Raw genomic sequence first — 24,812 nt, 5'->3', positions numbered from 1 at the left:
GTCTTAGTTCCGATCATGATGTTGACAAGTGCGATTCTTGTCAACATATGAATCCTAAGGCCCTGAAAGAGCGCGAGGCCAAGCTTTTTCTGGCGAAGTCGAAAAAGAAGGAAAAGAGACGTCATCGAAAATTCTCGTCACCGAAGTCTCATCGGCGTCATCGGGACTCCCGGAGTCGTAGAGAATCACGTCGCCGGTCGAGTAGGGAGAGGTCTCGGTCGAGGTCACCATCAACTCGACGTCGGAAGACTTGGGAAGTCAGTCCCACTGTCACTCCCCAGCTGTCGACGCCGTTGCCTTCTCCAGCTTCACCGACTTCGCCCGTGTCATCGGGCCAACCACCTTCAGTGTTTGAGGTCCCACAGCTTCAGATGTTTTCTCTGTCTTTGCAGACGTCGAGGTCGGTGTCGCCTTCGAACCAGGCACCCCAGTACCCGGCTTTCCCGGCCCCTGGAGCTGATAGTACCGCATTTTTAAATGCGATGTTTTCCATCTTCCAACAGATGGCTCCAGGTGGTGGACCGGCTGGTCCTTCGGGCCCTTTGGCCTTCAACATGGGTGCTCCGGCTCCGCTTCGACCAGCACCCTTTATGCCCTTTCTCCCCCTGGGGAACGTGGGCTCGTCGCCGGTATCTGCTCCAGTGGCTCCTGAGACTTCGGCTCTGACAGCTTCTAGATCTCCTACGACTCCGAGGCAGTCTTCACTCCATCCAGTTCCTCGTTCAGCGCCGACGAGACCTATGGCGCCTGTAGACCCGGCGTCAGACGGATCCGAGGATCGGCGTTGTTCTTCGATGTCCGCTGACGCCATGTCGGCGCGGAGAATAGAGGAGAGGCTGCACTCGAGGAGGCTTGCTCTCCTCCTCCTTGAAGAGCAGGAGTACCAGAGACAAAACCAGGAGGAAGGAGAGATTGAGGACTCTCGTGAGGGTCTCCATGGACTGGACACTGCTAGTGGCCTAGATACCTCCTCCGAATGGGACTTGTCATCTCCTGGGGAGTACACAGAAGAGGCGGCCACTTTTCATTCTGTTATCAGGAAGGCAGCTGGTTTCCTGGATCTCCCTTTGCCGGTGACTCAAGCCAAGCAGAATTTGTTGACAGAGGTGTTGCACCCTGCCTCTACATCGGCAGAACCACTTTTGCCATTCAATGAAGCGCTACTGGACCCTATAATGGAAGTCTGGAAGAAGCCGGTGTCTTCTTCAGCTGTCAATAGATCTGTGGCTAGGAGGTATCGGGTTGCACCGGCTGACCCAGGTTTTCTTACCAGGCATCCAACACCTGAAAGCTTGGTGGTCCAGGCTTCCTGCTCGGCAAGGTCTGCTCCTGGGTCTTTTCCAGCTGTGCCCTTGGATAGAGACTCCAAGAAGATGGACATGGCATCCAAAAAGGTGTTCTCTTGATGTAGCATGGCATTGAAGTCCACCAATGCTACATGTATTTTAGGAAGGTACATTTATGCCCTGATGGACGAGATTGCATCAACGCATATGGAGGTTCCTCAGGGACTATTAAGCCTGGTATCGGACGCTCAGGCAGCTGCAACTCAGGTTATCCAATCTGGGTTGGATACAACTGACTCGGTTGCTAGGGCAATGGGCACTGCTGTAGTTACGAGGAGGCAGGCTTGGCTTCGTCACTCAGGATTTTCCTCGGATGTGCAGTCGACCCTACTGGACCTTCCTTTTGATGGGGACAAGCTCTTTGGTGCCAAGGCGGATTCGGCCTTAGAAAGGTTCAAAGAGAGCAGGGCCACGGCCAAGTCGCTGGGCTTGCAAGCCACTTCTTCTACTTCCTCCAGATTGTTTAGGAGGTTTTCGACGATTTGGTCGTGGTTCCTCCTCCTCCTCCTTTCGAGGGAAATTCCAGCAACCTACCTCTGCTCTCTCCTATAGATCTTTCAGAGGGAGGGGTAGGGTCCGTACCAGGGGAGCCACTAAGCAGCACTCTGCCTCTTCCTCTTCCTCTGGAGGGGTGCAGCAGGGGAAGCAGCCTTAGGCTTCCACCAATTCCCACTCACTCCACTCCTGTAGGGGGGAGGTTACTGAGTTTTCTCCACAAGTGGGAGGTCATAACTTCAGACTCCTGGGTTACCAGCATTGTGAGAAACGGCTATACCCTTCCCTTTCGGGAGTTTCCACCCTCCATCCCGCCCGCCCATCTTATTGTTTAAAAGAGCACCTCCTGTTGTTAGAACAGGAGGTTCAAGTCCTCCTTTCAAAGGGCGCGGTGCAGTTGGTCCCAGAGAAGGAAAGGGGTCAAGGTTGTTATTCAAGGTACTTCCTGATTCCCAAGAAGGATGGTCGGTTGAGACCAATCCTGGACCTAAGGATCTTGAATTGGTTCCTCAAACAGGAAAAGTTCAAGATGCTGACCCTAGCTCAGGTGCTTTTGGCGCTGAACAATGGAGATTGGATGGTGTCTGTCGACTTGAAGGATGCTTACTTTCATATCCCGATACTCAAGTCGCACAGGAAGTATCTCCGTTTTGTGGTGGGGTCGCAGCACTATCAGTTTGTGGTCCTCCTGTTTGGTCTTACTTCAGCACCTCGAGTCTTCACGAAGGTGATGTCGGTGGTTGCGGCAGAGCTCAGAAGGAAGGGGATAGCAGTATTTCCTTATCTAGACGACTGGTTAATCAAAGCCAGGTCTCCGGAGCTCGTGTTGCATCACCTGCAGTCGACATCCCAGTTGGTGTTCGACCTGGGCTTTTCAGTGAATGTGCCCAAATCTCACCTAGAGCCCTCTTAGCGCCTCCTGTTCATAGGTGCAGTACTGGATACAACATTGAATCAAGCCTTTCCTCCGCCTCAGCGGGTTCAGGACATTCAGGCGTTGGTTCCAATGTTTCAAAGTGGAGCGGTCATTCCAGTCCTCAAGGTCCTACGTCTGCTCGGTCTGTTTGCTTCTTGCATACTGTTGGTCACGCATGCTCGCTGGCACATGAGGGCTCTTCAGTGGTGCCTCAGAAGGCAGTGGTCTCAGCACAAAGGGGATCTCAAAGGCTCGGTGAGAATATCCAGAGATGCTGCCATGGATTTGAAATGGTGGATTGCGGACAGCAATCTTTCCTGAGGAAGGCCGTTTTCGCAAGCTCTGCCTGTGGCCACAGTAATAACAGATGCTTCCACTCTAGGGTGGGGAGCTCATCTGGGCGACCTGGAGATCAAGGGGCTTTGGTCTCCAGTGGAACAGGTGTTTCATATCAATCTGTTGGAGTTACGGGCTGTACGTCGGGCTCTCAAGGCCTTCCTCCCATCCCTTCGCGGTCAGTCGGTTCAGGTCCTGGTGGACAACACTACCGCGATGTGGTATATAAACAAACAGGGCGGGGTAGGGTCGTACCTTCTCTGCAGAGAAGCTCTTCGCCTATGGTCCTGGGCAAAGATCAGCAATCAGATTTGCTTGGTAGCAAATCATCTGGCCGGAGTCTTGAACGTACGTGCGGACAGTCTCAGTCGCCATTTCTCGGCCGATCACGAGTTGGGTCTCCATCCAGATCAAGTCCGGCTAATCTTCCAGATGTGGGGTTTCCTCGGATAGATCTGTTTGCCACCCGGAAGAACTCGCACTGCCCGTTATTCTGCAGCCTCCAGTATCCGGTACAAGGAGCTTTGGGGGACGCGTTTCAGATAACCTGGTGCGACCAGTTGCTTTACGCGTTTCCTTCCATACCCTTGATTCCTCGAGTGTTGAGGAAAATTCACCAAGACCGGGCCCAAGTCATCTTAATAGCTCCGGATTGGCCAAGGAGGGTGTGGTACTCGGACCTTCTCCAACTCTCACTGTGCCCTCCGCTCCGTCTCCCTCTCAGGGCTGATCTCCACTCGCAGTCGCAGGGGCAGGTTTTACACCCCCACCTCCAGAGCCTGCACCTTCATGCCTGGAGATTGAACGGGGCAACCTGAGTTCCTTTTCTCTCCCGTCTGATGTAGTGGATGTTATGTTAGCAGCCAGGCGACACTCCACTAAATCTATCTACGCTAATAGGTGGTCTAAATTTGTGGTTTGGTGTGGAGAGAGGCAGATTGATCCCTTACGTGCTCATTTGTCAGATGTCTTATCTTTTGCTTTGTCTTTAGCACAGAGGGGTTGTGCTGTAGCTACTGTTAAGGGTTACTTGTCTGCCTTGTCAGCCTTTATTTGTCTTCCAGACCAGCCTTCTTTGTTTAAATCTCCAATAGTGCTTAGATTCTTGAAGGGCCTTATGAATAAATTCCATCCATCTCCTTTTGTTATGCCTCAATGGGATTTGACCTTGGTTTTAACTTTCCTAATGGGGTCCCCTTTTGAGCCTATGCATTCTTGCCCCATAAGATTATTAGTTCTTAAAACGGTTTTTCTGGTTGCAATTACCTCTGCAAGGAGAGTGAGTGAGTTGCAGGCTCTATCTGTAAAACCCCCTTATACATCTTTTTATGTGGATAAGGTGGTGTTGAGGACCAAGGCTGCTTTCCTTCCGAAGGTTGTTTCAACCTTTCATTTGGCCCAGACAATTACTCTATCCACGTTTTATCCTCCGCCTCATCCTTCAAAGGAAGAAGAGAGACTCCACCGCTTGGACCCAAAGAGGGCGCTAATCTTTTATATAGACAGAACAAAGGATTTCAGGCTGGAGGATCAGCTTTTCATCAGATACGTGGGAAAGAGGAGAGGAAAGGCAGTCCACAAGAGAACACTCTCCAGGTGGGTTGTTCTTTGCATTAAAATGTGTTACTCTTTAGCAAAGAAGGAACCCCCTGATGGTATAAGAGCTCATTCCACCAGAGCTAAGTCGGCCTCTTCGGCCTTGGCTGGGGGTGTTCCTGTGGTCGACATCTGCAAGGCCGCAACTTGGTCATCCCTTCATACTTTTGCGAAGCATTACTGCTTGGACTCTGAGGTCAGAAGGGATGGCCATTCAAGCACCCTCCACAGAGTGCAGTACTGCTTTGGGACTCTATTCAATAGGTGAGGAATCCACAGGTAGTTGTATCCATCAGAAGAATGAGTTACTTACCTTCGGTAACGACTTTTCTGGTGGATACATTAGCTATCTGTGGATTCCTCACGGTCCCACCCGCCTCCCCGTTGCCTGTCTGGTCTAACCAAGTAATTCTTGAGTGTGCTCCTCTTTGTTTTGAGGACTTGTATATATTCTGTACATATGTTCATATTTATATATATATTGTTCATATAATTATATATTTGTTTTTTTTTTTAAAAAGGACTGAATTCTCAGAATGATGTGTTTGTTTGGAAAATCATTAAATATTTCTATTGTTCTTTCATCTCAATGGCCTATTATTCTCAGGCACGTAAAAAATGTTGGTACTGACGTCGGCACGTCGGCGAGGACCTCTTATTTCCTGTATGACGTCAGACGGCGTCGCGTGGGCAACTGTGCCGTCCTCGTCGACGTGCAGAAGCTAGGAAGAAGATTTCTGTCGAGTGCTGGCGCAATGGGGGTATTCAATAGGTGAGGAATCCACAGGTAGCTAATGTATCCACCAGAAAAGTTGTTACCGAAGGTAAGTAACTCGTTCTTTTGTACTCTTCGATAAGTGCCCTGAAGAACGGAATTCAAACAGCAGTCTTAACCCACAAAGCTCTCAATGGCACATCAAACTTCAAACATACAAAGAATACATTTCACAAAAAATGAACACAAGCATCTAACGCAGCCTAAACACGCAACAAAACCAGAAAACAACTTCTTACAGCATTGCACTATGCAGTTAACTAACCTAAATTATGCACAAGTTCCAGTAAAGCACTTTGCCTTCCTCAGTCGGGTGGCAAAATCATACACCTCCTACTCTAGTGATTGATGAGGAAAAAATGACCAAGCATATCATCACAGGACAATTCAAAGGTGTGTCTGATGGAACTGCGAGAGAGACAGCCCGGACCAATGATACTGCTGTGAGTCCACATAAATTGCACATTCTGATGGATACAACTACCTGTGGATTCCTCACCTGAAGAATTTTCCCCTCGCGCCAGCTTTCGACGGAAATTTTCTTCTAGCTCTGCACGTCGACGATGACATCACAACTGCCCGACTCCCACGCAACGCCGTATGGCGTCATCCAGGCAATAAGAAGTCCTCGTCGACGTGCAGACGTCAGTTCCCTTTTTTCCGTGCCTTCAAGTAATGTTTTTTCTTCGAGGTTACCAGGGAGCTACAGTTTCACTTAGGTGTAACTATGTCTCAGCAGAGGATGTCGGGTTTTAAACCCTGCAAGCAGTGTGGAGGTCGCATGTCGGTCACGGACCCACATGACAATTGCTTGTGGTGCCTTAGTTCCGACCACAAAGTCGAGTCGTGCGGTTCATGCCAACGCATGAATCCAAAGGCCCTGAAAGAACGGGAGGCTAAATTGTTTCTGGCCCAATCCAAGAAGAAGAAGGAGAAGCATCATCATAGAGAATCTTCTTCAATATCCTCGAGGTCGCATCGGCGTCATCGGGACTATCGGCGCTGGCATGGATCACGGCGCTGATCAAGCAGAGACCACTCCTGTTCGAGATCACCATCGGCTCGGCGCCGACAGACGTGGGAGGTCAGCCCAACTGTGACACCTCCGACGACTCCAGCTTCACCGACGTCTCCACTGTCGGTGTATGAAGTGGATCCCCATCAGGAGCAGAGGGCTTCTCCAGAGCAGGAGATGCCTGGGCCGTCTTCGGCTTCACCTCAAGCACCAGCTCCTCAAGGTTATCCGGATTTCCCTGCGCCGAGCACGGATCCAGCAGCATTTCTTAATGCTATGTTTAATATCTTTGCCACCATGGCGCCTGGAGGTGTGCATGCAGGGCAGTCAGGCCCTTTAGCCGTCAACATGGCTGTTCCGGCTTCTTACAGACCGACGCCCTTCATGCCCTTTCTTCCTTCGGGAAATACTGCTTCAGCGCCGATGCCTTTGGCGTCGCCCAGAAGACCGGTGACGCCGACAACGTCCACCGTCCCGGCGCTGATGGATTCACCACGGATCCAGTCGACCTTAAAGATGCCTGTGGCACCGAGGGATCCGGCGTCGGATGGCTCCGAAGATCGATGCCGCCAGACGTCATCGGCGTCGGCTGATGCCTTATCGGCGCCGGGGATCGAGTCCAGGCTCTGCTCCATAAGGTTGGCTCTGAGGCTGCTGGAGGAGCAAGAATATGAGAAGCAGCACTTGGAGGAAGGAGAGATCATGGAGCCTTCAGGGGACCCGCAAGGTTTGGACACTGCAAGCGGCCTAGACACTTCCCCAGAATGGGACTTGGCTTCTCCAGGGGAGTATACAGAGGAGGCTGCCTCTTTTCATGCTGTGGTGCGGAAGGCAGCAGACTTTTTGGACCTTCCACTTCCAGCTGCGGATGTGAAGACCAACATACTTACTGAGGTGTTGCATCCAGCATCAGCTGTTGCGGAGCCCCTTCTTCCTTCCAATGAGGCTCTTATGGACCCTATTAGGGATGTTTGGAAGAAGCCGGTGACTTTGGTTGCCATAAACAGGTCGGTGGCGAGACACTATCGAGTGGCCCCAGGTGATCCAGACTTTTTGTCCAAGCACCCGACTCCGGAGAGTTTGGCTGTGCAAGCGTTGTGTTCCTCCCTTTCTGCTCCTGGATCGTTTCCTGGAGTTCCAGCAGACAGGGAGTCTAAGAGAATAGACCAGTCAGCTAAAAAGGCCTTCTCGTCATGTAGCATGGCTTTGAAATCCACAAATGCTACTTGCATTTTAGGACAATATATCTATGCCCTGATGGACGAGGCTAAGGGGCACCCAGGATTATCCCAGGAGGTGCAGAACCTTTTGTCGGACGCTCAGGCGGCGGCGACCCAGGTGATTCAATCTGGGCTGGACACCTCAGACTCTGTGGCCAGGGCTATGGGCACCTCCATAGCGACGAGGCGGCATGCGTGGCTGTGATAATCAGGGTTCTCTCCTGATGTTCAGACCCTTCTGCTTGACCTGCCATTTGATGGAGACAAACTTTTTGGATTGAAAGCCGACTCTGCCTTGGAGCGGTTTAAGGAGAGTAGAGCCACTGCAAGATCTTTGGGACTGCAAGCAGCCACATCCTCTTCTTTGAAATCATTTGGAAGGTTTATAGGATTTGGTTGTGGCGCTTCCTTTTGTGGCAGGCTCCATGCGGCAGGACAGCAATCTTCAGGAGCTCTCCCTTATAGATCCTTCAGGGGCAGGGGTAGAGTACGCACTAGAGGGGCCGCCCAGCAGCACTCTGCCTCTTCCTCTGGAGGGGTGCAGCAGGGAAAGCAACCTTAGTTCTCCAACACTCCCTATTCACACATCTCCTGTAGGGGGGAGACTAACTCACTTTCTTCACATGTGAGAGTCAATAGCATCAGACTCCTGGGTCACCGATATTGTGGGGAAAGGTTATGCTCTTCCCTTTCGGGAGTTTCCTCCTCCCATCCCTCCCCGCCCATCCTTCTGTTCGGACGACCATCTTCTGTTACTGCAACAGGAGGTGATATCCCTTTGGTCAAAGAGTGTGGTGGAGTTGGTCCCGGAGCAGGAGAGGGGTCAGGGCTGCTATTCAAGATACTTCCTGATCCCCAAAAAGGATGGTCGGTTGAGGCGAATCCTGGACCTGAGGATTTTGAATTGGTTCCTCAAGCAGGAAAAGTTCAAGATGCTGACCCTGTCACTGGTTCTTCTGGCATTGAACGAAGGAGATTGGAAGGTGTCCGTCGACTTGCAGGATGCTTACTTCCATATTCCGATCCTCAAGTCACACAGGAAGTATCTCCGGTTTGTGGTGGGGTCACAACACTATCAGTTTGCGGTCCTTCTGTTTGGTCTTACTTCGGCACCTCGAGTCTTCACGAAGGTGATGGCGGTGGTTGCAGCGGAGCTCAGAAGAAAGGGGATAGCAGTATTTCCTTATCTGGACGATTGGTTGATCAAAGCCAAGTCTCCGGAGCTCTTGCGGCATCACCTGTAGTCGAAACACAGTTGTTGTTTGATCTGTGCTTTTCAGTGAACGTGCCCAAATCTCACCTAGAGCCCTCTCAACGCCTCCTGTTTATAGGGGCAGTACTAGACACAACATTGAATCGGGCCTTTCCTCCGCCGCAGCAGATTCAGGACATTGAGGCGTTGATTCCAATGGTTCAAAATGGAGCGGTCGTTCCAGTCCTCAAGGTCCTTCGTCTGCTCGGTATGTTCGCTTCTTGCATTCTGCTGGTCACTCATGCACGCTGAGGGCTCTTCAGTGGTGCGTCCGCAGGCAGTGGTTTCAACACAAAGGAGATCTCGAGGACTCAATAAGGATCTCCAGAGACGCTGCAGCAGATCTTCAATGGTGGGCTGCGGGCAGCAACCTGTCGCAAGTAAGGCCGTCCTCCGCCAGTGACCACAGTTGTAATGGATGCTTCCACTCTAGGGTGGAGAGCTCATATGGGGGACCTGGAGATCAGAGGTTATAGGTCTCCAGGAGAACAGAGGTTTCACATCAATCTGTTGGAACTGCGGGCGATACGTCTATAAACAAGCAGGGAGGAGTGGGGTCGTATCTTCTCTGCATAGAAGCTCTTCGGCTCTGGTCCTGGCTTCAGGACCACCAGATTTGCTTGGTAGCAAATAATTTGGCCGGAGTTCTGAACGTGCGTGCGGACAGTCTCAGTCGGCTCATCTCGACCGATCACGAGTGGCGTCTTCATCCAGATGTGGCCCTTTACATCTTCCAGAGGTGGGGATATCCACAGATAGATCTATTTGCCACTTGGGAGAACGTGCACTGCCTGTCGTTTTGCAGCCACCAGTATCCGGTGCAAGGAGCTTTGGGGGACACGTTTTAGATGTCCTGGAAGGGTCAGTTGCTTTACGCTTTTCCTCCCATACCCTTGATTCCTCGGGTTTTGAGGAAGATCTGCCAAGACCGGGCACAAGTGATCTTAATAGCCCCGGATTGTCCAAGAAGGGTATGGTACTCGGATCTTCTCCAACTCTCTCTGTGCCCTCTGCACCTTCATGCCTGGAGATTGAACGGGGCAATCTGAGTTCCTTTTCTCTCCCGCTGGAGGTGGTGGAAGTTATTTTATCGGCCATGCGACACTCCACCAAATCGATCTATGCAAGCAGGTGGGCCAGATTTGTCAGTTGGTGTGGAGAGAACCAAATTGATCCCTTGAAGGCCCATTTGTCTGATGTATTGTTATTGGCTTTATCCTTGGCACAGAAGGGTTGTGCAGTTGCCACAGTTAAGGGTTATTTATCAGCGCTGTCGGCTTCTCTGTGCCTTCCAGACCAACCCTCCTTGTTTAAGTCACCTATTGTATTGAGGTTCATTAAGGGTCTCACTAATAAGTTTCCGCCCACTCCGTTTGTTATGCCACAGTGGGATCTTCACTTAGTATTGACCTTTCTTATGGGATCGCCATATGAGCCAATGCACTCTTGTTCATTAAGACTTTTAGTTTTGAAGACTGTTTTTCTAGTGGCCATAACATCGGCTAGAAGAGTGAGTGAGCTTCAGGCCCTTATCGTAGAGCCCCCATATGTTTCCTTTTACAGGGACAAAATGGTGTTAAGGACCAAGGCGGCTTTCCTCCCGAAGGCTGTTGCACCCTTTTATTTGGGACAGTCCATTACTATTCCTTCTATCCTCCACCTCATCCATCCAAGGAGGAAGAGAGGCTCCACCGGTTGGATACACGAAGAGCACTGAGCTTCTTCGTCAACAGGACGAGGGAGTTCAGGCAAGACGATCAGCTCTTCGTTGGTTACGTGGGGAAGAGGAGAGGCAGAGCTGTCCACAAGAGAACGCTGTCCAGGTGGGTCATTCTTTGCATCAAGCTATGTTATTCTTTAGCATAAAAAGAACCTCCTGTAGGGCCTCAAACCCATTCCACCAGGGCTAAGGCTGCTTCGTCTGCCTTGGCTAGGGGTGTTCCTGTGGTTGACATCTGCAAAGCGGCAACTTGGGCACCCCTCCATACTTTTGTCAGACATTATTGTTTGGACTCTGAGGTCAGGAGGGATGGCCATTTTGCCCGCTCAGAGCTGCAGGATTCAGGCACCCACCTCCGGAGGTGGTACTGCTTTGGGACTCTATTCTTTAGGTGAGGAATCCACAGGTAGTTGTATCCATCAGAAGAACAAGTTACTTATCTTCGGTAATGCCTTTTCTGGTGGATACACTAGCTACCTGTGGATTCCTCACGCTCCCACCCGCCTCCCCATTGCCTGACTGGTCTTACCACGAATTCCTTGGGTGAGCACCTGTATATATGTATATGATGATGCGATGTTTATATATTGCTATATATATATATATATATATATATATATATATATATATATGAAAGGAAACGTGTGGATATGTATATATATATATATATATATATGCATAATTTGTGTTGTTGTTTCTCCTAGTTTCGTTCATATTATTGGAATAAAAGTTGGTATATAAGTTTGATCGATGTACTTATATCACTTCTGTAATGTCAATGTTCACCTGTTCGCCTCAAAGGCACGTACAAAATGGTGATAACTGACGTCTGCACGTTGACGAGCACTTCTTATTGCCTGGATGACGTCATACGGCGTCGCGTGGGAGTCGGGCAATTGTGACGTCATAGACGACGTGCAGAGCTAGAAGAAAAGTTCTGTTGAAAGCTGGCGCGAGGGGAAAATTCTTTAGGTGAGGAATCCACAGGTAGCTAGTGTATCCACCAGAAAAGGCGTTACCGAAGGTAAGTAACTTGTTCTTTTGCCCCATGAAAAACTCAACAGCATAAGCCCCACCTACATAGCGAGCAGAACGTCAGCGTGTCAAATTGTATTGCTTTTTTGTTTATTTTAAATTAAATGGACAATCCACTCAAAGGCACAGGATGAAATTACACATGGGGCAACAAGATTTAAATTGCGTCTTTGTTTTTGCTCACATCTAAAACAATCGTTGACCAGATACTTCCAAACTACTGGCACAGCTTGCATGTAGAACCTCTACAAAACCTCTTTGAGCGTCAAGTCCTCCATTGTATCTAAGCAGTGATGAGATTCCCTGTTTGAGCCTCAGCATTTAACAAGCCTGGACCTCACTAAAAGATCTATTTGTCAAAGAGTTCCTTCTGCCCACATACACAACCCAAGTAAAGCACCTTGAAGCCTAAGCTATCAGCGAGACGTAAACATTCTCCCACCGACCGTCAATCCCTTTAGGATTTTGCAATCCTTAATCTACGCAAAAAACGGATTATTACAGTCTGTTGAAGCATGTACTGTATCCCAAAGTCATGTAAGGTAGTCTCCAGCTCTGCAACCCCCAGTTTCCGTATTCGTGCACTCTGATAGAGAATTCTAGAAAAAGTGACGTTTGTCTCTTTGGGCTAGGACCTCAGCCATGTAACTACCGGTGCTCATACACAGCATGAGTCTACCCTGGGAACACCTAACTGAGGTCCAGGAGTGCCAGACGAGGCAGCTTCCTAGATAAACATTCAGGTCCAGATATATGGGGATTTGACACAGGGAGGCGCAGCAGTCACCCTGGTGCGCTGCTATGCGTCAAAGGGAAAGGGAACAAATTTGCCTTTTGTATGCAATAAGCTGCATTCCTGTCCTTTCCCACTGCACAGGCGCCGTTTTGGCTGCCTAGCACCAACGTAGGGACCCTTTCACCATGGTGCAAGGGTGTCTGCGTTGCATGCAGGATTGTTTTTGAGCAGTAAGGGGCACCTTTCTGCTTAAAACAATCCTGAGAGGCTTTTTCTCTTTCTATGTGTGCTGTATGCAGCACACATAGAAAGAGGAAACAAGCTTTGGCAAAGCCAATAAGTCTCGCCTTTACAAGAGCTAGTGATTTTGGCAACGTGTTTTGCAATGTTTGTACACCAGTGTGCTGCTGTTCAATTAGTGGCGTGGAGTGTCAGAGTGGAGTGGGGGAGTGCAGTGTGGTAGAGTGGATTTGCTGGAGTGTCGTAGAGTGGAGAATGGGGAGCAGAGTAGAGTTCAGTGATTCACTGACAAAGTGTTGTAGAGTGAAGTGGGCTGGAATAGGCTGGAGTGGATTGAGGTAGTGGGGTGAATTGGATTGGGTAGAGCGGGGTGGACTGGACTGGGGTAGAGTGGCGTGGATTGACAGGAGTGGGTTGGATTGGATTGAGTGGTGTGGATTAAAATGGGGTGAGGTGGATTGGATTGCAGTGGATTCAAGTGGGGTGGATTAGATTGGGGTGGATTGGATTGGAGTGATGGGGTGGGGTGGATTGGATTAGATTGGAGTGGGGTAGATTTGATTCACAGAAATGGAGTGGGGTGGACTGGAATTGGGTAGAATGGAGTGGGGTGGATTGGAGTGGGGAGTATTTGGGGTGGATTGAACAGGGATGGGGTGGATCGGAATAGAGTTGGTGGATTGGAGGGGGTGGGGTGGATTGGGGTGTGGTGGATTGGAATGCAGTAGTGTGAGGTGGATTGTGTTGGAGTGGGGTGTTTTGGAATGGACTGGGTGAATTGGATTTGGGTGAACTGGAGTGAGGTGGATTGGAGTGGGGTGGATTGCATTGAGGGGGATTGAGGTGGGAAGGATGGACTGGAATGGGGTGGTCCGAACAGGGGTGGGGTGGATTGGCGCAGGGTGGATTACAGTGCAGTGGACTGAACTGGGATGGGGTAGATTGGATTGGGGTAGAGTGGATTGAAATGGGGTGGGGTGGATTAGAGTGAACTGGGGTGGACTGGAATGTGGTGGCATGGGGTGAACTGGATTGGGGTGGGGTGGGGTGGACTGGAGTGTATCAGATTGGGGTGGGGTGGAGAGGAATGGATTGGATCGAGTGGGATGGATTAGGGTGGAGTGGGATGGATTAGGGTGGAGTGGATTAGGGTGGGGTGGACTGGATTGTGTGGTGGATTGGACTATGTGGTGAATTGGATTGAGTGCAGTGGATTGGTGCGATGTGGAATGGATTGAGTGTTGTGGACTGGATTGGAATGGGGTAGATTAAGAGGTTTGGAGAGGGGTGGATTGGACTGGAGTAGGGTGGATTAAAGTGGATCGTACCTTGAGTGGGATAGATTGGGGTGGTGTAGTTGGATTGAATGGGAGTGAGGCTACCTCAGTGGACAGCCTAGTGGTGCTTGAAAGTTACAAAGGGAAGTTTATGATGAATCTATGAAGACCCCCCCCCTCATGCGTTGATGCCATGGGCTGTGACTGGAAGAACGAATATACATTTCCCTTTTTGGGCCTTAGATCAGATGTCTCCCCAATCGGGGTCTCCAGCGATGAGGACAATATAGTTTGCCACAATGGTAAGAAGGTTGCTCTTTTAAATATCTGACTATTTAAAAAAAGAAAAACAAGCATGGGCAAACCCAATAGGTCTTGCCTATACAGGAGCTACTGGTTTTGGTAATGTGTTTTGCCATGTTGTGCACCAGTGTGCTGCTGTCCAGCTTGGTTAAACATTAGTGGTGTGGAGTGTCAGAGTGGATTTGTTGGAGTAGAGAGTGTCGTAGAGTGGAGTGGGGTGGAATAGGGTTGACGGGGATTGAGGTAGTTGGCTGGATTGGAGTAGAGTGGGGTGGATCGGACCGGTGTAGAGTGGGGTGGATCGGACCGGTGTAGAGTGGGGTGGATTGGAATGGGGTGAGGTGAGGTGGACTGGATTGCGGTGGATTATAGTGGATGGATTAGATTGGATTGGGGTGTGTGGTTTGGATTGGAGTCATGGGGGTGTGTGGGTTGGATTGGAGTCATGGGGTGGGGTAGATTAGACTGGAGTGGGATGGACTGGAGGGGGATGGGGTGGACTAGTTTCACTGGAATGGAGTGGGGTGGATTGGACTGGAATGGGATGGTTTGGAGTGGGGTGGGTGGATTGGATTGGACTGGGTTAGGCTGATTGGAGTGGGTGGACTGAACTGGGATGGGGTGGATTGGAGTGGAGTGGGGTGGATTGTAGCAAGGGGTAGATTTGGGTTGGGTGGATTGAAATGGGATGGATTAGATTGGGGTGTGGTGGGCTGCAGTGAGATGCATTAGATTGCAGTGGAGTGGAATGGAATGGGGTGCGTTTTATTGGAATGGGGTGGACAGCATTGAGGTGGGGTGGATTGAAGTGAGGTGGGTGGATAGAATGTAGTGGGGTGGAATGGATAGGAGTGCGGTGGATTGGATTGTGGAAGATTTGAGTTGGGTAGGCAGGATCGATTGGAGTGCGGTGGAAAACTAGGATTGGGTAGACTAGACTGCAGTAAAGTGGGGTGGATTGGAGTAAAGTGGGGTGGTTTAGAGTGGGTGGAGTGGGGTCGACTGAAGGGGTGGATTGGACTGCAGCGTGATGAATTGGACTGCAGTGTGGTGGATTGGATTGAAGTGGGGTGGATAGGAGTGGAGTGGACTGGAGTGGGGTGGATTGGATTGAGGGATTGGACTGAGGTGGGGTGGACTGGAGTGAAGTGGGATGGATTGAGTATGGTGGACTGGATTGAGTGATATGGATTAGGGTGGAGTGGATTGAGTGTGGTGGATTGGAATGAGTGGAGTGGATTAGAGTGGGGTAGGTCGGATTAGAGTTGGGGAAGTAGAGTTCAGTGGCAGGGGAGTGTTGTGGAACAGTGTGGAGTGGACTGAGGTAGTGGGGTAGATTGGATTTGAGTAGAGCGGGTGGATTGCATTGTGGGGTGGATTGGATTAGTTGGGGTTGATTAAAGGGTTTGGAGTGGGTTGGATTGGACTGGAGGTGGGTTGATTAAAGTGGATCGTATTAGAGTGGGATTGATTGGGGTGGTGTGAGTAGATTGGATTGGAGTGAGGTAACTGGGTAGCAGTGGACTTGATTGGAGTGGATGGGCTGAATTGTGGTGGACTGGATTGTGTTGGATTGGAGTGGGGTAGATCAGACTGGAGTAGGGTGGATTGGATTTGAGTTGGGGTGAGGTGTACTTGATGGGAGTGGGGTAGATTGGACTGGGCTGGATTGGATTGGTATGGGGTGTACTAGTGTCAGGTGAACGGGATTGTAGTGGGGTGAATTGGGGTGGGGTGGATTGGATTGAAGTAGGCCAAATACCTTGGGATTGGAGTGGGGCAGATTGTTTTGGATTACAGTGGGGCAGATTGAAATGGATTGGAGTGGGGCAGGTTGAAGTGCGATGGTTTGGGGTTTGACAAATTGTTTTGGGTTGGAGTAAGGCAGACTAGAGTGGGGCAGAGTGTTTCGTTTGGAGTGGGACAGATTGGAGTGGGAGACCGGAGTGGAGCAGATTGTATCAACGTGGACTGTAGTGGGGTGAATTGGATTGGAGAGGGGTGCTGTGGATTGAGGTTTAGTAGATTGTTTGGGAGTGGGGCAGACTGGAGTGGGGTGGTTTGGACTGGAGTGGGGCGTATTGTTTTGAATTGGAGTGGGGCAGATTGTTCTGGTTTGCAGTGGGGGCAGATCGGAGAGGGTCAGACGGTTCTGGATTGCAGTGCAGCAGATTGGAGAGGAGCAAATTGTTTTGGATAGGGCAGATTGGGGTGGGGCTGACTGTTTTAATTTGGAGGGGGCAGGTTGGAGTGGAGCATATTGTTTTGAATTAGAGAGGGGCATATTGTTTTGGATTGGAGTGAGGTCGATTGGAGTGGGGCTAATTGTTTGGATTGGGGCAGAATGGAGTGGACTGATTTAGGGTGCAGTGGATTGGTATGGGGTGAGGTGGGGTGGTTTGGGTTGGACTGCAGACTTATGCACTAAAGGATCATTTCAGAAATTACACATAATATAGAAACAATGCCACTTTGCAATATTTAGTACAAGATATTTGTCATCTTTTCAGAACAGTGTGCATGAGCAAAAAGACAAGAAACCTTGAGTAGTGAGAAAACTAAAACTTGGCAAAATAAAAGAAGGTTATCTATTAAAAAAAAATAACTTAGCAATTTTGTTTGTCCTGATGAGTAAGTTTTTGACATTTACAAGCCTTCTGTTTGCAGGGCATTAGAAGTTAATAAGAACCAAATAGTATCTCAATCATGCCGGAAGCAGCGGACAGGCACTGATTAAGTTGAATCAATCAGTGTTTCAGCCCTGCTCCACAGCGAGGAACTGAAATGATGCCAGGTCTGCAGTGATGAATCACAAGGCTATAAGGCAGAGTGCCAAGCAAGCCAACAAATAGTAAGCAACAGATGGGCTCCAAGCCCTTTACTGTACACAACAGAGTCCCTCAAGTGAGACGCATTCGCTAGCAGGCTTGACCCTACAAATGAGGAGCAGTAAAGATATGTCTCCTTGTTGCGCCTTCCCTGGGGAGGCGTAAAGTTTTGGCGTATCCCGAGGTTTACAAGCGCTTCAAAATCTGGGGATGCATCAAAATCCATGGGTGTTGCTTGGGAACACTCACGCCAAAACCCATGAAACGCTTCCCTGATGCAGAGTAAGGCAACAGAGCGAATTGCGCTGCTTTGCCTTACTCCTTATCTATGAGGCCAACTTTGTGTGGCCTCATAGATATGGATTAAAGTTCTGTGCTGACATTGCGTCAGTAAAAGAGATGCAAATGCGGCGCAAGCCTCTCATAAATATGCCCATGCGTATTTAAATAGAGTTCCATCTAGAACTGCTGTGTGATCTATATCCTGATTATATGACACAGAACCATTCCTCCTGCAAATAAACTGGATACCCCCCTACTCTTATTTCACCTCCACTTCATTTCCAATACCGTGAGAGATTTCTAAAATTGCTCTATATGGTAAAGAATCAGGCGCGTAGGCCCAAAACCGTTATTGTTCCTGTGACCTCCACTCTGCTCAAATCTTATCGTGTGTTCTTTTGATAGGGCTGCGCAGCAATGATTTTGAACAATAGCACAATAAAAGGTTCTGAAAACTGCAATCATTTCAATTCTTCAGCCTGCCAACTATGTCTGATAGCAAAATTAATATACAATTGCCATGGCATTCTTCTGTAAGCTGCATTTCAGGCATGTGAACAAATCAATAATTTTCCCTAATCGTAGCATAATATCGCATCTAATGACAAACTTTAACACTGCTTTGAGTGCAGCTGTTCCACCTGAAAGCTCATATCATCATCTGATACTCAAGGCCTATCAAGCAGAAAAAGAACCGCTATTGATTTAAGGGCCACATTTCACTTCTATTTCTCCTTATAACCAAACTCAACGAACAAATGTCTAAGAGTGGCAGAAACAGATGATGTAAGGGAAACACTACAAGCGATTAAGTTACTGCTTTATTTTGCATGCGACCTACAATTTTTGGCTCCCTATGCAGAGGGATTCTGTCACATTGGACACATTCTTTGTTCCTTCTACATCAGATACTTAGAGTAACACAACTACAAGTCCAGCATAAATACAACGAAAGGCAATCAAATCATTTACGTTTCTACTTTTGAATTCACAAGAGGCAAGAACGTATCAAGGTTTCACAAATCTAGAGAAAGTTATTTTTGATAACCTGAGTAAGGGCAGACTTGTCCGAAGCTGCCTCCTACATTGAATGTAGTCATAGTCACCCCCTGTCTTGTACGGTCTATTGCTCTAACGGTGGAACATCATCCTAGAATGGCGCACCTACAATGGATTCACACCCTGTCGAGTCCACCCAGGGGGAAAACAACAGGCACAACGATAAAAAGTCCACATTGGCACAGTCTTCCTTGCCATGCAAGAACTCACTTCCCTCCTGTGGAGTCATCAGAGAAACTATCTGAAATGTAAGCCACAGAGCTAACATCTTCATCAAGTACAGAACTCCAGTGTAAAATACCTTCTAAAATATTAACCCGCAATGTTGTCCTCTCTCTGCATATACTAGTAGCATTTGTATGCATCTCGTCTTTTTCTCCTCATTAATAATTTTCTTATTTCTGATCATTGCAAACGTGTTCCCTTGTAATAATAGGTAACTGCAGCTTGTCCCTAAGTAAAACCCTCTTTCAGCTTTTAGGTGTGTTCACTAAATACAAAACTATTAATAAACAAACAAGTGCTGCACCCCATTTGTAGGAGGCTCTCTTAATATCTTTGCTCTGCTACTCAATCCTTCACTTACGAGTTACTGAATTCTTTTGTGTGTGTGTTTGATGCGCCATCCATATGGATAACAAACTGGGTGCTTTATGTGAAAAGTCGTCAGCTTGGAACCACAGACTATTACAGACCTGCTGTCTTCTTTTTACAGAGTGACATTAGAGGGCGTGGCTTTGCGCCAACCACTGCTATTATAAGTACAATTTTACTGTCTATATAACCTCCATCATTGTGCTGGAGAACCAACATGTCTTTTGAACCCAATTCTTCAGCCTTTCAGAAAGGAACAGGTGAGTTGCACATAGAAAGGTCAGCTTCAAATCACCTGGCATTATTCTATTAAAAGCATACCCAAAACGGTATGGTCCTTTTTAATTCTATTTTATGCTTGCATGAAATGATAGCCTTTTTTAGTAGGAGCGCGAAAGATCTGGGCATATATGCCTCTGTGGTGGAGCGATTATTTTTCTGATTGATCACTTTCTCCCTGTCTAACTGATGTCTAGCATAAAGCTACATTCAGTTTGCAGAGACGCTCAACCAATACCCACGGTCAGTGAAGGGAACCTTAATTAAATCCGTCTTTTCTGTCCTCTTGACAAACCTGAATATCTAACTTGGAACAAAGCCCTAGGCACTGAGCCCTTTGGAATACATAACAGAGGACTAAAGTTCACATTTTAAACTACCTCTGACTTAATAGTTGCTGAGTATAGTTTCAAAATCTTTAACTTTCGGAGAAAGAGCCCTTGCAAACCAGTAGTACTTGAATCATTTGTAGGACAACTATATACAAAGAACAATCAACACAAAATGCTTGGTTTTCATGCAACGTCGCTTATGACATCTTGACCAAGAACATCTAAGACTTGTCTATTCTTTCTGAAATACTCTGTTCTGTAAATATCATACATGTGCTCCCATATAACAACTAGCCTTCTAAAATGATGTGCTTATGATGAAGGGTTTGCAAAAAAACAAATTTGAGGTAATCAATCAGTCAACTGGATAACCAAGTTATGATTTTGGGGGAAATGAATGTTGAATGCTTTATAAAACTTCAGCTTTTTGAAGCACAACTGAGGAACAATTTGACAAGGGACAAATCATGAATTTGTCAATCTTTTCTCAAAGTTGATACCCAACATTTCACCTTAACATGCAAACATATGCAAACTACAGGAAGGGTGTATGGTGTAAGGAGGGGGCATGGCCAGGAAATCATAACCTTTGGCAGCAAGACACATCGAATATACAAACAGAATGGAATGGGACCTGCTCTAGGTAAGTCGTACTGCACACATAATGAATATTGGGTTAGAATGGCTTGGGCTTCCTGTATTCAATTCAAGGCCCTCTGCGTTTTGCATAAATCATGCCAGAATAGAGGCCCCACTGTGTTAAGATCACTGACTGCTCCCTACATTCCTGGAAGACCTCTCAGATCCTCCACTGCTCACCTGCTACATGTCGAAGATCTCGGTGGGGAGGGGGGGGGAGGGGCTTCTTTTTTTTTATAGGTGAGCGCAAAGTGCTCCGACCCATGCTGTAATCTCTCTTTGGGCTTCCAACCACGCCCATGTCACGTCAGTCACTTACATTGGTTCGTGGGCTTGCCTTTTAAAATCCGCTTGTTTTCATTTGTTAAAGCATGCTTACATCATGCATTTTCCAGTGTTTATCCCACCTACACAGCACTGGTAAACTACGAAAAACATACGCGGCTCGATGTTTTCAGCATGGTGTCCGGACTACTTTATCTGTTTATTTTCCATGCAGCGTGATCGCGCTACATTTTACATAGTACGATCGCGCAGCATTCTTTTTCTTTACAACGTTAATAGGTCTAGCTCGAGCAAATACGAGACCCGTTGCATTCAAAATGCTTGTCTATTTAGCCCCTAAATTATGGAACATTCTCCCTCTTGAGCTACGCCTTGTACCCTCTGAGCTCCCCTTTCGCAAGGCCTTGAAAACCTGGCTTTATTCATATTAGCTCTTACAGTGAGTTGACATCTAGTGCTGGGAAGCGTTTGGGTAGCTATGCGCTATATAAAACTCCCTGAATTGAACTGAATGATAATTTGGCATACATAACCTGTACAGCCCTAGCTTAAAAGTGCCATCTACGGGCAAAGAGAAGTAATATGGTCCAGTGAAATGTGTCTCTGATGAGGTTGGACACATGGTTTAGGAAGGCTGAGAAATGCGTCACCTGAGAAGGAAGCACTATCTATGGAAGGAAACAAGGTTTAATTGGAGAGTGTGGCCTAGGAAAGTGGTGTGGCCTATATGTTGCTGAGCAGTAGGAAGTCATTGCAGCCTATCCACAACCCACAAGCAGAGATGTAATCCTAATAAGTAACTCTTAAGAAAACTTAGAAAATTTGGCCCACTTGGTGCATGTTTCTCACCTGACACTGTTGTAGAAAAAATACAGTGATTTAATGAAAAAGTTGAAAGAGCCTAGCAGCATTGGCAGGGTCAGATCTTTTAAGCTGTGTGTATCTTTAACACACATACTCCTGTCAGAACTGTTACAAGATTCCATCACCCCTGGACATTTGGTGAGCAGAGATCTGTGGATTCATAAACGTGGGGGAAATTAAAGGCTCACCATGATGTAGGGGTCATTCAGCTGCATTCCGTACAGGACCCAGGAGGTTGAGGTCAAGAAAGTTGCTACAGTCAGTGGAAAAGACAGGCACTTGGTGGACTTGGTCTTGATGATTTTAGCCTGTGCAGAATACAAGAATATGTACGCATTAGTCAGAGATGAAAAAAGACAACATTTTTGGTAAACCTTTCTTTTACGATAGTACGAGTTAGGAGCTCTTATCACCAGCACAGAAAATCATAATCATCTCAAAAGAAGTACCGGACAGTGTTTCTGAACACTTACATCATCCCAATGCTAGAACCAGATGACCTAGTTTGTTATAATTGTCACTTGTAAAGTGTTTAATGCAGCGTTGAGGCCACTTCAAGGCGCTGGAAGGGGGAGAGGAAAGATTGGTTCAGGGAATAGGGGAACAGTCTTTTGATTAGTAAGGGCGGGGCATACTCTGAACATCCCCTTGTCAAGATATCAAGACTAAAGTGATGCAGAAAGTGTTTAATAATACTAGAAACATAAAAAGACAGCAGGACTTCTGATGTTGTACTTCCGGTTAGCACTACTGAGCCAGGAGAGGTTCTAATCTATAATAATTAGTATGGGTCGGATTTTTTTTTTGGTGCAGTTATGATTTTGGCTGCAGCAAAGTAAGTTAGGCGAGACAGTCAGCTCTATAATAAAACCCACCAGAAGGTATGTGGGAACCCCAACCGTATAATAGTTTGGCCACCCTGTGTAGTGTGAGGGGTCCTAGGTGACGAAGTTTGGTGTTAGAGAACTTCCACCCTCGGAATGAATGATTTTCCTGGCAAGGTCTAAAAATTAAATAGTCCGGTGGCTGTCTCTGCCCATTAGAAGAGAAGATTATTTATTTCTGTATTCCAAACTTCAGATTGCACGTCTGCAATGGCTACAGAAGGAGCCCTGCTTGGACGAGAGGAGTGATGGAAGTCAATCTGTCAACAAGAGAGTGCCTCCCCACAGAATTTTTTTAACTTTTAGTCGCCTTGCATTATAGTATCTGTCGGCATCCATGTTGACCCAATTTGCTTCAATCTGTAATTTGTTGCTGGGCTGTAAAATCAGTTCTGTGTTTGTGTGTTAGCTTTTCATCTCTTTGTCAATTAATGCTGTCCTTTGTTTTTGTCTCTGGGACAGGGCACCCAGGTTTGTAAATCTCCCCCCATACCCCAGGCACTCTTGTACATCTTGGAGAGTCACTCTCCCTGCACGATTTCACTAAAAGAAGCAGACATATTTTGCAGCAGAAAAGCTATCAACTGCAGAGCCCATTATGTTTTACGTTTGTTTTGAATATCACGTTTCTTGATGTGCTTCAAAAACATCACTTTCAAATTATGTTTAGTTGAAAAGCACAGACACTTTCACCCACTCCGCCTTCTTAAGAGGTGTGTATCTTTGTTACCTAGATGGACTAAGAATGGCTTGACAATGACTTAATTCTGCTCCTGTCCCACCGCCCATGACTGTCCAATTGGCCTGATGGAAAATCAAACTCTGAATGAGGAACCCACCGCTTGTGCATTAAGTGCTTGAATCCTTTTAACTCCTAGTTAATGGTGCAGAAGGACGAGCGTGGGGTGCTCTTCTGCATAAAATAGCACATTCTGAATCAGACACCCATTGAATGCTAGATTTACGATGAAGCATCACGCCTTCAACAACATTCTGTTGTTTCAAAGACTTCTGCTACAGAGGTGGAGACACTGGTTGAGTGGGCTTCCATCTGACCCCTGAACCAGTAGTCAAGGTCTGGCTACACTAGCAGCGCGCCTGAGGGGAAGGCGGGTAGGGTGTGCAATATACAGGTGTCCTCGCATAGGGCCTACTCGCAACTATCCCGGGTGGTAAAGAAGTTACTTCTCTTACTGCAGGATTAACTGGAAAAACTTACTTTACAATGTGCAGAAGGTCACCCACCACTGCAGAGGGCTCAAAGTCGTACCAAGCATGGTAACTGAAAACTATGAATCTGCATCTCCTACAAGAGGCAGTTTCTCAAATTCCACCACCTACAGGTTGGCCTTTACAGGTGGAAACAGCTCTAACTCAACTATGTCCTCAGACAATGCTGGATGTTTATGTTGTTCATACCACAAGTTGTAAGTAATGAGGCATGCAATGGCAGTAGAAGGGAGTTATTAGTTCTGCTTGTCAATCATTCGTGACCTACCAGGTCTATGAGTGGGGACATGTACATGCCAATAGTCAAGATGCTGAAGAACAGCCCCAGCCGGCTCAAGCGTGTTGGCACGTCAGGGATCTGAATGTAAAAATAACAATAACCCAGGAAAAGCACCGCCAGTGAAACCAGACACTTCATCAGGATGGAGCACTAGAAAAAAACAGAAAAATACACACCAAAGTAATCAAACACTATGAAACAGCAGAATCACGAAGTAGACAATCATACACTAAATAGCTGCAGAAATAACGAAAGAAGCAGCCTCATTTACAAAAAAAAAAGAGCAGCAAGCCAAACAAACACACATTACAACTCAAATAACAAAACAGACCTCAACCCGCTAGAAACATGCAGAAAAAAACAGAAAATAATCCCACATTAGAGTAAAGCAGAAAGAAGAAATAATGTAAAAACAGTCACACACAAGAAAGCATTAGGAAAAACCGGAAGAAATACAATCACATACTAAAACACAGCATAGCACAAAAAATCATAACACACTGGAAAACAACAAGATAACAGAAAAAAACAATTACACTCCAAAAAGCTGCAGACCAACACAAAAACGTGCTTGTGGCTTCCTCTTCCATTGGTGCAATAGCCTTTTAACCCTAAGGTTCTTTGTCTGGCATTCTCTTGTTTCTTTTGTTCACAAATGTCATATTGTGTCAGCAATTAAGCTTTTGTTTTGGTCCAAAACCCCTTGTATGAAACTCCTATTAAAGCTAAAGGGACCTTATAGGATATTTAAAACAAAAACTATCCATAAAGCAATTGTACACTAGAAAAATACAAAAACAACCACATATCAAAAGGTTGGAGCTGGGCTAGTCTCACTGTTATACAAAAGCAAAATAAAAACACTGCATGACTCAGAAGGATTTATGAGTTATCTTTCAGAACATAATATTTTTCAGGCTGAAATGTGTGTGGCGGTATCATTGAGAAAGGTTGTGAACTATTGCTTAATTTTTTTTTTTTAAACTTACTAATC

At 47.3% G+C, this 24,812-nt stretch overlaps 1 protein-coding gene across 1 annotated transcript in view; it reads right to left on the bottom strand.

Moving 5' to 3' along the window:
• SLC50A1 (solute carrier family 50 member 1) overlaps nucleotides 1–24,812 on the bottom strand; it is a 71,696-nt gene that overhangs the window by 8,004 nt on the left and 38,880 nt on the right. The window contains exons 4-5 of the mRNA XM_069218415.1: nucleotides 23,807–23,968; nucleotides 21,613–21,732 (exon numbers count right to left, since the gene is read on the bottom strand). Coding sequence (XP_069074516.1) covers nucleotides 21,613–21,732; nucleotides 23,807–23,968 — 282 coding nt within the window. The remainder of the gene's footprint in view (nucleotides 1–21,612; nucleotides 21,733–23,806; nucleotides 23,969–24,812) is intronic.

The sequence above is a fragment of the Pleurodeles waltl genome, chromosome 12 (genome assembly GCF_031143425.1).
Source record: "Pleurodeles waltl isolate 20211129_DDA chromosome 12, aPleWal1.hap1.20221129, whole genome shotgun sequence".
Taxonomy (NCBI): domain Eukaryota; kingdom Metazoa; phylum Chordata; class Amphibia; order Caudata; family Salamandridae; genus Pleurodeles; species Pleurodeles waltl.
The sequence above is the reverse complement of the archived record's forward strand: the minus strand, read 5'-3'. Positions and strand labels throughout refer to the sequence as shown.